Genomic DNA, 12,398 nt, shown 5'->3' with positions numbered 1-12,398 from the left:
GCAATCTCCAAAGCAGTTTTTTTGTGTGTGTGTTTACTAATTTACTGCCTTTCTATATGCAGTCAGTATAGGGAATCTGTACATCTTCCTACCTTGCGCATTGGAGTTCAGAAGGAGAACGCCGTGGGCATTGGAGTCATCCTCTACACACATATAGAAAGGGTGAACGCCATAGAGGTTGGCGAGTGGCTGAAACAAAAGCAAAATGTTAGGTATAGTTAACTTTTGCCATTTTTTCATGCTTTTGGTCAGCTAGATATGTATTCAAAGACAAGGAAATTAATTCATTCATAGTTAGAGACTTGTTTCAAAAGGTTGGAGATTTTTTTCATATAAAATGGCGTGAAGTCAAACTGTTAGAACAAGAGCTGTTTTTCTGCCTTGACACAGTGCTTCTTATTAGCCTTTCTCAATACAACCTTCCGTATTCTGCTACACCCTCTGAAAATGCAAGGGTAAAGCATGTTCTTCTAGTGAAATTATTCATCATCCGTTGACCTCAGTATTGCCAAACTTTTAATAAATCCTGCTGAAGCCCAACTTGTTTGGGTGAATGGGGATCGATCAGGGAGCAAGATTAAATGCTTTCCTGACCCAAGGTTTTGATACATAAAACATTCATTTTCTGATAAGTACTGCACCATGAGAAAGACTCGAATGAGAAGCATCAAATTCTCCTCAAAACGACTTATGATTTTGTCATTTAATTAAAACTTATGACACCTGCAATACACACGGCATTCAGTCTTTGCCATCAGCTCCCATCAGCAGCGTCATCATGCACTCCCTGGGCAGAGCTCTGCCTCAGCACTGCCTTGTTGTGATACAAACCCAGAACAAAATGCTGCCCAAAGTGAATTACCGTGGGTGCCTGGTCCCTGCTGAACATTCCGTAGGTAACAAAGTCCATGTTGTGTTTGAAGGACACATGCTCCTGCTCACCAAACCCGTACACCGAGGTGGATGGCACAGCTGTGGTGATCTGAAGATACTGGTTGGAGAAAAACAGATCAACCAGGGGACTGTCCCACCTGGGACACACGGAGGGAAATGTGGTTAGTTTGCTCATCCTTCGTATGCACCATTTTAAGCACACATCCAGTTATTTACAATATTTCTGTACTTTGGAGAGTAATAACATGAAAAATGTTGAGCTCTATGTATGCTTCTAATGTACTTAACACACATCAAATTCATCTTGCAATGACTGCAGACATCTTGTCTACTTACACAATAAAATGTCTCAGTATAATTTTGAAAAGAACAACTGAAATAAGAGAAGACACTATCTATAATCCTATTACCAAAATAAGTCGTTTCTTGTGCTATTTCTATGACAACCAATGGGGCAGGCTAAAAATTGTTATTACACAGTGGGCTTCAGAATGCTTAGTGAGAACAACAGGCACTTGATTGTTATCTGCTTCAACTTTCTAACGCTTTGCAGGGTGAGGACCAGATGCTTTTCTTTTGTTACCTCAATTTTATGCAGAGTGCAGCAGAGTGACAGCATCCTCCAGACTCTGCTCAAATCAGATATTTATGTTGTGATGGATCTTCCCTTGCTTCTCTCACCAGCCTAGTGTCTTTATTGCTATTGACTCGTCTGTGGACACGGGCTCACATTTTAATTAGGTGTTACATTCTGTTTGCTATCTCCAGTGCTATAATGAGCAGAAGTCTAGATGGGGGAGAGCATAGTCAAGCTGTGGAGAAGTGTTTCATTAATGGTGCTGTGTATGCCATGAGTACCACATTTAGATAGCACCCTCTCGAGCCTTGTTTAACCATGAATGTGTTACAGCTAATTAAAATAAATGAGCCAAAGAGACAGAGCGTAGAAGTGGTATAACTCTCCTTTTAATGATCTTTTGTCAACGATTTTGACAAAATCAAATGTTTGATCAAATTAACCAGTAAATGGGCGTAGTGGAGGACACACCACACTATGAGAGGGCCACGCAGCCCTGCCTGCCACCCACCAACCAGCTTGGGGACCCTCTGCCTCTGCTTGCCAAAGGTAGGCATGATCCATTGCTGCAATCCCAGGTGAGCCCTAAGTCATATACCTGTCCTGAAGGGTGTGTGCCTTCTGTAAAACATCTATATGGCCTTTTTGACAAGGAAGAAAACTAATGATTTGCATTTAACTTTTGTCTTAGTTGCTTACCAGCAACAACTCTCCCTCCTTTCCAGTACCTCCTCTATCCATGAACACTGCTGAATAGAACTGTTTTCTCATAGAAAGGCTAATGCACCCAAAATATTCCCGAGAACCAGGCTCTGGAAAACAGGTCTTTCTGTGAGAGGCTGCTGTGCTCTGGTTCTGTGTGGCTGTCTGGAGGAGTGCACCGCATAGCAAAGGATGCCAGAGCAGAAATGCTTTGGCAAGAGCTCTAATATTTGTCCTGACTCACAGAGCACTCTCAATGATGTCTGTTCAGAGGACATGAGGCTTTGGATGTCTCTGGCACCTGCATTGTGCCACTGACATTTCCCATGCCAAGCACAGTGCTACCATAGCATTAGAAATGTTCCTTCCCTTTCGCCACCTCTCCTGGGCAGAAAGGTACCAGGTGCTGCAAACCACAGCCCTGTGAACAAAACCTCTACCCCAACAAGTCCCCAGTAGCATGAAGAGACCCTAACATATGTCATATATTTCCCCATGGCACTGCCATGAGCTCAGTGTCTGCATGGGATCCCAGAACTGGGTCCCATTCTGCAGCCCCATTTTAGCCATGATCCTCCATCAACATGATTCTCCTATCACTCTCTGCCCAACACAGCACCACACACTAAATACAGCATTAACAACCACATAAAAAACACAGGTTATGGCTCCCTCATTTTTTCTAGACACCATTGTGTCTCCTCCATTTAAAAGAGAGTGTGGTCAGGTTTTGCCCTGGCACTGCTTCTGCCTCCCACCCCCAGCCTCTGCCCTACATGCATTGTGGTTGGCTATTCAGACATTTTCTTGCAATGTTTGCTAGCGTTCTCTTGGCAAAGACCAATTGTTTATATAAAAAACCAATGTCTGACGTTCCTCAAACACTTGGAGTTACTAAAGGGAAATGTTAGGTTTCTCCCACCTCCCCTCCTTGCTTCTTAAACACAGACAGAAGGAATGAAACAGGATGGAGCATGAAATGACACTATGTGTGCAAGAATCTGCACGATTCCCCCCCAGCAGCCTTGCAGACAGTAACAGTGCTGTGATGGACAACAGCACTATGCTTGAGGAGGTTGGGCAGGGCATAGGTAGAACACTCCACCCTGCCTGCACTGGAGCTGGAAGCCAATGTTTTCACAACACTGAAGGGAGATGACTACAAGGCAATGGTTTCAGAAGTGGAAGCACCAGGCCTTAAGTGATACTAAGATGCTTTGCCTGGCTGAAGGCCTTGGCTGAGCCACATTTCTCAGAACAGGACAGCTGCTGGCACAAGCTGGGACGCCCTACAAAACCTCCAGAACCACAAGACTTGGAATAAATACACAGTACTTCATTAGGAATGCACATAGTGATTCTCAAAATTGTTTTAGGCTGGGCCTGATTTTTTCCTTCGTTTTGCCTTGAACCCAAGGGGAAACGATCTTGCTGCTTTAAGCTGTGAACACCCCTCTCCTGCTCTGACTGACTCGGTGAGAACATCCTCTCTAACATCTGCTTTCCTTGTCCTCCAGACCCTTTGAAAGTCACAGCCACGTGAAAAGCTATGAATACGTACGTGGAAATAAAGGTGGAAAATCCACACATCTATCAGAGAAGTGGGTCCAAGCCTCCCAGCTGAGCTTAGGCATACTATTGCTATGAAGCCAGGAAGGCATCTTTATGGCTGAGGATCACAGGCCCTGTGTCCAGGAGGTGCCCAGATGCACCCAGCCTGCCTCACCCCGCTCACATTGCTGGGCAGCAGCAGCACAGAGCCCAGGCTTCCTCAGTTTTCCATTGCACTCAGACTTCTGAAAGATGTTTCCACTGTCTCACAACAGCCACACTGCTTCTTAACTACACATCCTGGGCAGACCCACTGGCCTGCAGAAGATATGCCAAGAATATATATATATATATTTTATGTTTATCTTACTTTTAAGATGATTTAATGAATAGGAGGAGAAAGTCAGTGCCAGCAACAAATCTTCCACAAGTGCGACAATTTAAAAAACACGTTGCAGGATATATTTACTGTTACTGACAGAGCTCTGCTCTACTTCTACTGAATTCATCGTCATGGTATCAGGGCATCTTCTGTAAATGGCTGGATACATAATGCTTCATTTTTGTTCCAAAAAACACTTGAATAAGTGATATGCCTGCAATATTTCTCGCCTACATAGCATAAATCTTAATGATTAGAAGAGTAAAATAATGGCTCTTGCAAAGCAGGATCAAATCCACGTTACCCATGACACGTACAATTTGCTCCCGTTGCTTTCAGCAAAACTGCAGCTTAAGACAATAGCATTATAAATCATTCTAATAGCCTTGCCTATGTAAAAACATCTTCACGGTAAGTGGCATCCATGCTTACTACCACAATCAATAAAAAAAGCAGCTGAGCTCTGCAGCAGCCTTTTTGGAAATGAAGGAAAATCTTGATTAGATTTTTGTTATGTGCGCCATGTCCTCCCGAGTGCAAACAAAATATTCCTAACTCTTAATAGAGAGAAGGGAACATTCACGTGGCTTGGGAAAAATGTTCTGCCCTCCATTATTCACGATATATGACATCGTGAAGAAAAATTCACTTGAAGAACAGATATTAAAGTGCAGAATCAAATCAATACTCCATCCTCCTGCAGCCTGCTCTCAGCAATGGCCCGTGCCGGGTATCACAGAGGCATAAGATGTCACTCAGAGACAGCCCTGCAATAATCTGCTTACAGAGGAAGTTTCTGGCTGTTTTCATAGAATTAGCTTATGTTGTGAGACACAGAGACAGAAACATTTTTTTTGTACTGATGATTTTTCTATTATGCATCAATGCGCATCCTGCTAACTCTCCCGTGTCAGCACAGCCCCGGGGCAACGAGTCCCACAGAGGAATCACACACTGCAAAATTAGAATGTCTTTGTTATTTTTCGCTGCTTTAAAGCAAACAGTTTCTGGCCTTTTACTCTCTGTTCTTAAAGAAATCAGAGCTTTCTTTAAGCCTTCATACTCATGCCTCATACCACCACCAACAGCAATTGCTGTTGTTTGTGGCAGGAGCGGAAAAGAGAAGAGCGTTCAGCCTGGGAAAGCATGCCACTAAATGCAGAGCCTCCTGTCTGTTCCCTCACCTGTTTTATTACAGCCCAGCATTTTCTCTCCTGTTTTCACTTGCAAAGGGCCCTGGCCAATGACAGCCCAGTTTCCCAGCAGAGCTGCAAGATCAGCTAGGATAGCATGAGCAACAGCTTAGTCACTAAAGCTGACCGCTAACTTTCGGCCAGTTTGGGCCACTCTGCCAAGATAGGTGTTTTGCTCCAGATAACAGGGGCGAGTTTGGGAAATTCACCTTCCCACAAATTTGGGAACTTCATCTTCAGGACAGAAGACCTGGCTTCAGTCCCTGTGCCTCATGGTTCAGATCTAGGACTTGTAGCCCTCCATTTTATTGCAGCTTTGGGTCGCATCCCCAGCACAATGGAGAACACCTGCCACCTACGTAGGAATAGGTCTCACCCAAGCTGGCAGACAGGTTGGCTCCTCTCTCTCCCACAGCTTCTGATTACTCTTGGCACAGGGAAGACATGCCCTCACCACTAATGGCACAGCAGGAATGCAGGAGAGGGTAAAAACAGTGGGACAGAGAAATGAAAGCAGTGAATGAGAAGAAGAGAGGTAAGAGGGTGGAAAGCCAAGGAAGAGAAACGAAGGCAGCACGAGAACTGCCCACCAGCAGCTGTTTGTCCCAGAGCCACCAGCAGTGCCTGGATCATTTCTCTGCACCATCCCGTCTGATCCTCACCCTGTGCAGGCAAAGCAGAGCCCATCCTTGATTACCTGAAAATGTGGCTGTACTTGGCTTTTTATTCCTGATCTGGACTCTGCATGAGGTTTGCAATCAGCTGCTAATGGCTCTTCCCTGATATAATTCATTCCTCTCCCCTCTTGTCATGATTGCAAAGCACTGGATTTATCCTGCCCTCCTCAAGCCAGCACTCAGGAGGCTCAGCTATCACAGAAGCTCCTTATGTGCAGCTGGAAGGAACGCCTGTAAAGCACATCCAGGAATCTCTGCAGACTCCAGGTTCCACTGCTCTGCTCCGCAGTGCTGTGGATGCGGTGATAAATCGCTCCTCAAAGGAGGAGGCAGTGGGAGCACAAGTGGCAGAGCTGGGATGGGCTTTTATGTCAGGCAGATGGAGCGGGACCTTGCCACCAGCTGTCCTGCCATCCTACAGCTCCTGCGTCTGCAGCTTAGAATTACAGAATCATCTAGGATGGAAAAATGCCTTCAAGATCATAAAATCCAATCATCAACCTGACTTAATGAGGCCCATCTCTGAACCACATCCCTTAGTGCCATGCCCACACATCTCTTAAATACCTCCACAGATGGGAATTCTGCCATTTCCTTGGGCAGCCCATTCCAACAGCTGACCACCCTCTCCATGAGGAAATTCTAAATCTTTTCTTTGGCAACTTGATTGTCTCGCATCCTATTGCATGTCACCACGGAAGAGAGATTGATACCCTCCTCACTGCAACCTCCTGTTGGGTAGCTGTAGAGAGCAACGAGGCCTCCCTTCACCTTCCTTTCCTTCAGACTAAACAACCCCAAGCCCTTCTGTCACTGCTTGTAACTCATGTGGTCCAGTCCCTTCACCAGCCTCACTACTCTTCTCTGTGCACACCCTGTGCACACACTCAACACCCCTGCCAGGGGTGACCCTTCAGCCTATAACCACCACCAATGCCATTTGAGTGAAGCAAAAGCCCCCAGAAGCACAGAACTTCCCTTTCTCTAAGCAAAATGCTCCATCTCTCTGCTGACGAGGATCTTTTCTTAGCAGTGCTGCTCAGAGGCTAACCCTGCAGCCTGGGGTCACTGCAAGGACTCAGCTCTCTGCCAGCCCTCATCATTGTGCAGGCACCTCTCCCTTCACTGTTCTAATTAACGAGCCTCTGCCAAAATCTCTCATTACAAAGAGAAGAAAATTGGGTCTTTAGCTTAAGCCCACCGCTTTCACAAAGCTGTTAAGTCTAACGAGAAATTAAATTATTTTTGTTATCGTGCAATGCATAATACATTCCTTTACAATAGCCTGCAAAAGGAAAACTTTACAGCATTGGCTGCAGTGCCCAAAAAGAGTCGGCATGAGGCTGCAGTTAAAAGGACAGACAGCTAATTAAAACCCAGTGCAGTGGTTCCATCTGCAGCCATTCTAGAGGCTGCATCACATCACACATGTGAAGCCATCCCTCTATTTAATGCACAGATAATGCTTATCTATTAAATCTGTTTAACAAAGTGCTTCTGGGAAAAGAAAAAAAAACAAACCAGTGATCTGACCTGCTCTGTTCATATTTGGGGTTCCACTTGGATCTCAAGGACCCTCTGGGAGTGCACTTTGCAAAGGGTTCATCTGCTCCAACACTGGCAGAGCTGGCTCCAAGGACAAGGGCTGGGTGTAGTCAGGAGCTTCACCTCAAAACGTGCTGCTGATCTGAACTAAAGTGCTAATACAACCGTACCCACAGCCTTCCACAGACAGAGCACAATTTGCTCCTCTCTCACGAGGTCCTAGTGGGAACATTGCCCACATTACGATGCCCTGTGCCTCTGCTCTGCCAATCTGAGTGATGCAGAAGTGATCTCACAGAGCGACGGGCCAGACCCACCTGCACCATCTCCTGCTTCCATTGGAATCGGTGGTAGCTGGAGCCTGAGGGCCCCTGAGGACATGAGCTTCAGTTTCTCAGGCCTACAGCTGGGAGAGCAGCACACGAGCTCATGCTCACCTTCTGGTGCATTGCAGCACCCTATATTTCAGAAAACAGTGCTTCAGTACTTCCACAACCTCAGAACGGCAATGCTTCAAGCCACGTGCCCAGAAACCAGCAGTCTCAAAGCTTATTTGGCTTAACAGATAATCATTCCTGCGTGCCTGTGGATAATCACTCATTAGACAGGCAGATACCCTACTAATAGTGAGGATTTTCAAGGAGTGCAACTGGATTTATGCTGGTTTGTGCTCGAGGCAGTGTCACACTGCAAAACCCAAGGTAGCAGCCGGCACTTTCCCTGTCACTCCTACTGCCTCCAGAGCGCGGAGCTGGCAGCACTCTGTACTCACAGCACGGTGCCGGTGCTCTTCCTCTTCACTTGGAAGTGCGAGGAGTCAGATGAGAACTCTACATCATAGTTGGCATCCTCGGCAGCCACCCCTGGGGCATCAATGCTGAGGGGCACCTCGAAGCGCTCCCGGTTGGGATCGTACACCTGGGCAGGGAAAGGCCAATGGTTAGCTGGTGTGGGGTTGGCCTTACAATGGCATCTTCCCCTGAAATACTCACCTTAAACCTGAGCCTGTCCTTCGTCTGGAACTCCACATCCATGACAATGGGAGAGATGTCATCACCAAACAGTGACAGCGTGCTGCGCTTGTCCAGCGTCACCCTGTGACAGAAACCATGCTCAGTCCCACTGCCACCTCTTGGTGCAGGAAAACAACTCAGCAGTTCTACATAAGCTCTTTAAAACAATACATCAGGCATCGGTTTTTAGAGAGAGAAAACCTGAGGTTAATCTCCCATTTGCTAAGATCCACCTCCTCGTGGCTGAGTTAGTGGCATTGGGCTGCTGACTGCAGCAGAAGTCTGGTCTTCCAGCACAGTGCTCAGCTGTAGTGAGATCACAGAATCAAAGAATCACTGAACAGTTTGGGCTGGAATGGACCTCAGAGCCCACCCATCCCCATCCCCTGCCATGGGCTGGCTGCCCCCCACCAGCTCAGGCTGCCCATGGCCCCATCCAACCCGGCCCTGAGCGCCTGCAGGGATGGGGCACCCACAGCTCTATGGGCAGCTGTGCCAGGGCCTCACCGCCCTCTGAGTAAAGAACTTCCTCCTAACATCTAACCTAACAATTCCTTATTTTAATTTAAGACTTTCCCCCTGTTCCAGCCACGGCACTGACAATTTCCCCCATCTCTAATTATTGGCTTTTCGTCCCTATGGATGAATTCAGCAACATGCAGTAGCTTTTATTTCACTGAGACTTAAGGCTAAAAATCAGACGACAAGGTCTTATATTGTTAGCTTGGCTCTTCTTGCCATTAACAGGCAAGAAGTTTCCTCAAGTTTCACCCTCAAGTTTCACCTGGGGAGGTTCAGGTTGGATATGGGGAACAACTTCTCCAAAAGAGTGGTGAGGCAGTGGCACAGGCTGCCCGGGGAGGTGGTGCAGTCACTCCCATGGAGGAATTTGTGAAACATGGAGATGTGGCACTGAGGGATGTGGTTAGTGGGCGTGGTGGGGATGAGCTGATGGTTGGACTAAATGATCCTAATGGTCTTTTCCAACCTTTCTGATTCTGTGATGCTATGATTCTGTGAAGTATGTGGTTTCCACGCACTGGTGGCATGAGCAGAACCCCAGCTGCACGTGGCTTACAGAAACACACTTGCCACCCCCTCCCTCGCCAGACTCAGGCACAACGGCTCACTGCCAGCTTACCTCCAGCCTTTCGCTGTCTTCTCCATGCTCCTGGCCAAGGAGTAGCCATAGGTGCTGTCCTCAGAGAAGAAACACCAAGGAGCGTTGGGGACATCGGTGACACACCAGGTGCAGCCGCGTGCCTCGCAGCTCTGCTGGGTCGCGCCGGGCTGGGGGTGGCAGTTTACTCGTCTCGCTGCTGGCACCGTGCACTGCTCTGTGCTGGAGCCATGGCTGTGGCCTAAGGCTAAGAGAGAAAAAGCAGTCAGGGAGCTTGGAAAGACACACACACAGCCACAGAGCAAGCAGTAAGAGCTTCTGCAGTTACTCTTATTTGACGAGGTGTTTTTGCCTCACTTTGAGGCCAACACAACTCCCATGGCTGAGATGTCCTGAGAGCAGCATGCCTACTGGTGACCAAAATGAGAGGTTGTGTCCCCATGCCCCACATGTTGGCACAATGCCTGGTTCCCACACAGGGATCCGCTGAGGGCACCCTGTCACATGGTGTGGGGTAGCGGGCTGACAGCTGACTTCTGCCCTCTCAGTCATTGCCAGGGCAGGTTCAGGTTAGATATGAGGAAGCATTTCTTCTCCAAAAGAGTGGTGAGGCAGTGGCACAGGCTGCCCAGGATGGTGGTGGAGGCACCGTCCCTGGAGGTGTTCAAGAAACGTGGAGACGTGGCACTGAGGGATGTGGTCAGTGGGCAGTACTGGTGGGGATGGGTTGACAGTTGGATTAGGTGATTTTAGTGGTCTGTTCCAACCTTAGTAATTCTATGGGAACTCGAGATTAAAGCTGCTTGAAAAAGAATTATTCTTTTCCATAAAATGACAGTCACCTTCGCTTTCAACAGTTTTTACATGGACTGGTGTGTACCTGGAAGCTTAAAATATATTTTCTGACATGGTCCACAGTTTTCCCATATAAAGAAGTTCACACGAAAATGTGCACAGGCAATTACTGCATATACTGAAAAAAAATTACAGCATAAAACTCTGGGTTCACTAAGAAATTCCATCATTTGGCAATGTCAGAGTTTTTGTAGGTTGCTCTGAAAGTAATGCATCCTATCTCAGCAACTGAAGTCTATTTTTCAACACAGTCACCGCCATTAGCATCCACCATCACCAGCAATGAACAAGAGTCTGCACGCCACACAAAATCTGCACCAGCAGAGGTGACTCATGTGGCCACTACTGAAACACACCACCCACTGCCTTACAGTGTTCGCATCCACTGGTTGGTCTCCATAGATGTTCAGCAAACATCAGTAAATGTCAATGGATGCCATTTTTTCTGCATGGAGGATTTCAGTGACACATCTTTGCCCACAGCATCAGAGGCAGATGTTGGTGGTACAGCAGTAGGGGTTGAACCTTCCCACCAATATTTCATTGCGTTTTGTTGCCATGTGACAGATGACAGCGGAGGGGCAGCCTGACACAATGGTGTGTGATACAGAGGCAGAGGTGCATATGAAGTAAAAGTGTGGAATCAGCCCACATGTGCCAGTTAACATCAGGGCAGATGGGGCACAGAGTAAAACCACCACATTTCACTATTTTTTCCCAGTAGGAATAAAATGCAGCATCGCTCTTTTCATTACTTACAACATGACTGAACACAGCAGAGCAGGTTATTGACATCTCACGGGAGACTCTTATCAACTTATTTCTATCATGAAATGCCTTCAAAACACTTCTTAAGGATATTGTGAATGGAAAGTTTGATGGGAAAAAAATTGCTTCCCTAGGAGCCAAGAAAGCCCCCCTTCTGCATGAAGCTGGAGCTCTCCTGGCAATTTTGGTAACACGCTCAGGTCTGAGCAGCTGAATCAGGCTGCAGCTTCTTTCACCTCTTGTTCCCTAAATTCCTGCTATCCATACAGCATAATGGCAAGGGAAAGGTGCAAATTCCTCCTTCTACTCTTTTTTTTTTGTTCTTATTTTTATTTTAAAGCCTTTGCATCATTTTTCCCCTGCATTTACTGCCTATGTTTGTAAGCATGTGTTGAAATGAAATGCAAAAGAGCAGCCAAACTCAGCAATAGCTGGGGCTACGTGCTCTTTTTCCCTGATAATTTCCATGGGAACAGAAGCTAAAGAGAGGGAGCTTGAAAGATAGAAATGAAAAAGCATTCCTGCTTGTTTTTAAAAACCCTGACTTTACTTCTACAAAATTGTTAGAGGGTGCTGCAATAAGGTGTGAGCAAGGAGTAAAAAATCACCACATTCCTTCTCATTCACAAGTACAAGTCCTTGCATTGTGGGCTCACCTTCACGTTTGCTGCTTCCCTCTACCCTTATCTCTCAATACAATGAGAATCAGCTCTATTCTCTCCTTATTATACCCCAGACTGATTCACCACTGATATACGTGGGTAAAAAAATCCCAGGAAGCAAATTATCCAAGGTAACATTACCTTTCAGCAGCTGAATGACTTCAGTCCATCTGCTCTGGTACCAAGAGCTGAATGCACTGCTGGACTGGGGTATATTTATAAAATGAGCCAGCACTGTTGCCTTCCCATAGAGGCACCTCAGATGGAGTTCAGCCCTACGCCAGTCCTCTCCTTTTCCATGTGAAGAGCTCCCACCCCAATATCTTTCCTGTTGTTGCTGTGTTTAGATCTTGCTTTTAAGTCCCGTGACAAAAAGAAGTCCTGTGCACCTACCTGCCAGCACGGTGACCAAGAGCCAGAGCCCCCTGACCCCATCCATGGCTGAGCACTGACGTCTGG

The 12,398-nt window shown here is 46.7% G+C and overlaps 1 protein-coding gene across 1 annotated transcript in view; it reads right to left on the bottom strand.

Moving 5' to 3' along the window:
* The window catches only part of LOC116235496 (sucrase-isomaltase, intestinal-like), a 50,827-nt gene extending 38,449 nt beyond the window's left edge, over nucleotides 1–12,378 (bottom strand). The window contains exons 1-6 of the mRNA XM_090134386.1: nucleotides 12,333–12,378; nucleotides 9,676–9,901; nucleotides 8,514–8,691; nucleotides 8,294–8,439; nucleotides 863–1,031; nucleotides 93–189 (exon numbers count right to left, since the gene is read on the bottom strand). Coding sequence (XP_089990512.1) covers nucleotides 93–189; nucleotides 863–1,031; nucleotides 8,294–8,439; nucleotides 8,514–8,691; nucleotides 9,676–9,901; nucleotides 12,333–12,378 — 862 coding nt within the window. The remainder of the gene's footprint in view (nucleotides 1–92; nucleotides 190–862; nucleotides 1,032–8,293; nucleotides 8,440–8,513; nucleotides 8,692–9,675; nucleotides 9,902–12,332) is intronic.
* Nucleotides 12,379–12,398: the final 20 nt, after the last annotated feature.

Source organism: Phasianus colchicus, chromosome 1, assembly GCF_987193195.1.
Source record: "Phasianus colchicus chromosome 1, bPhaCol1.hap1.1, whole genome shotgun sequence".
Taxonomy (NCBI): domain Eukaryota; kingdom Metazoa; phylum Chordata; class Aves; order Galliformes; family Phasianidae; genus Phasianus; species Phasianus colchicus.
The sequence above is the reverse complement of the archived record's forward strand: the minus strand, read 5'-3'. Positions and strand labels throughout refer to the sequence as shown.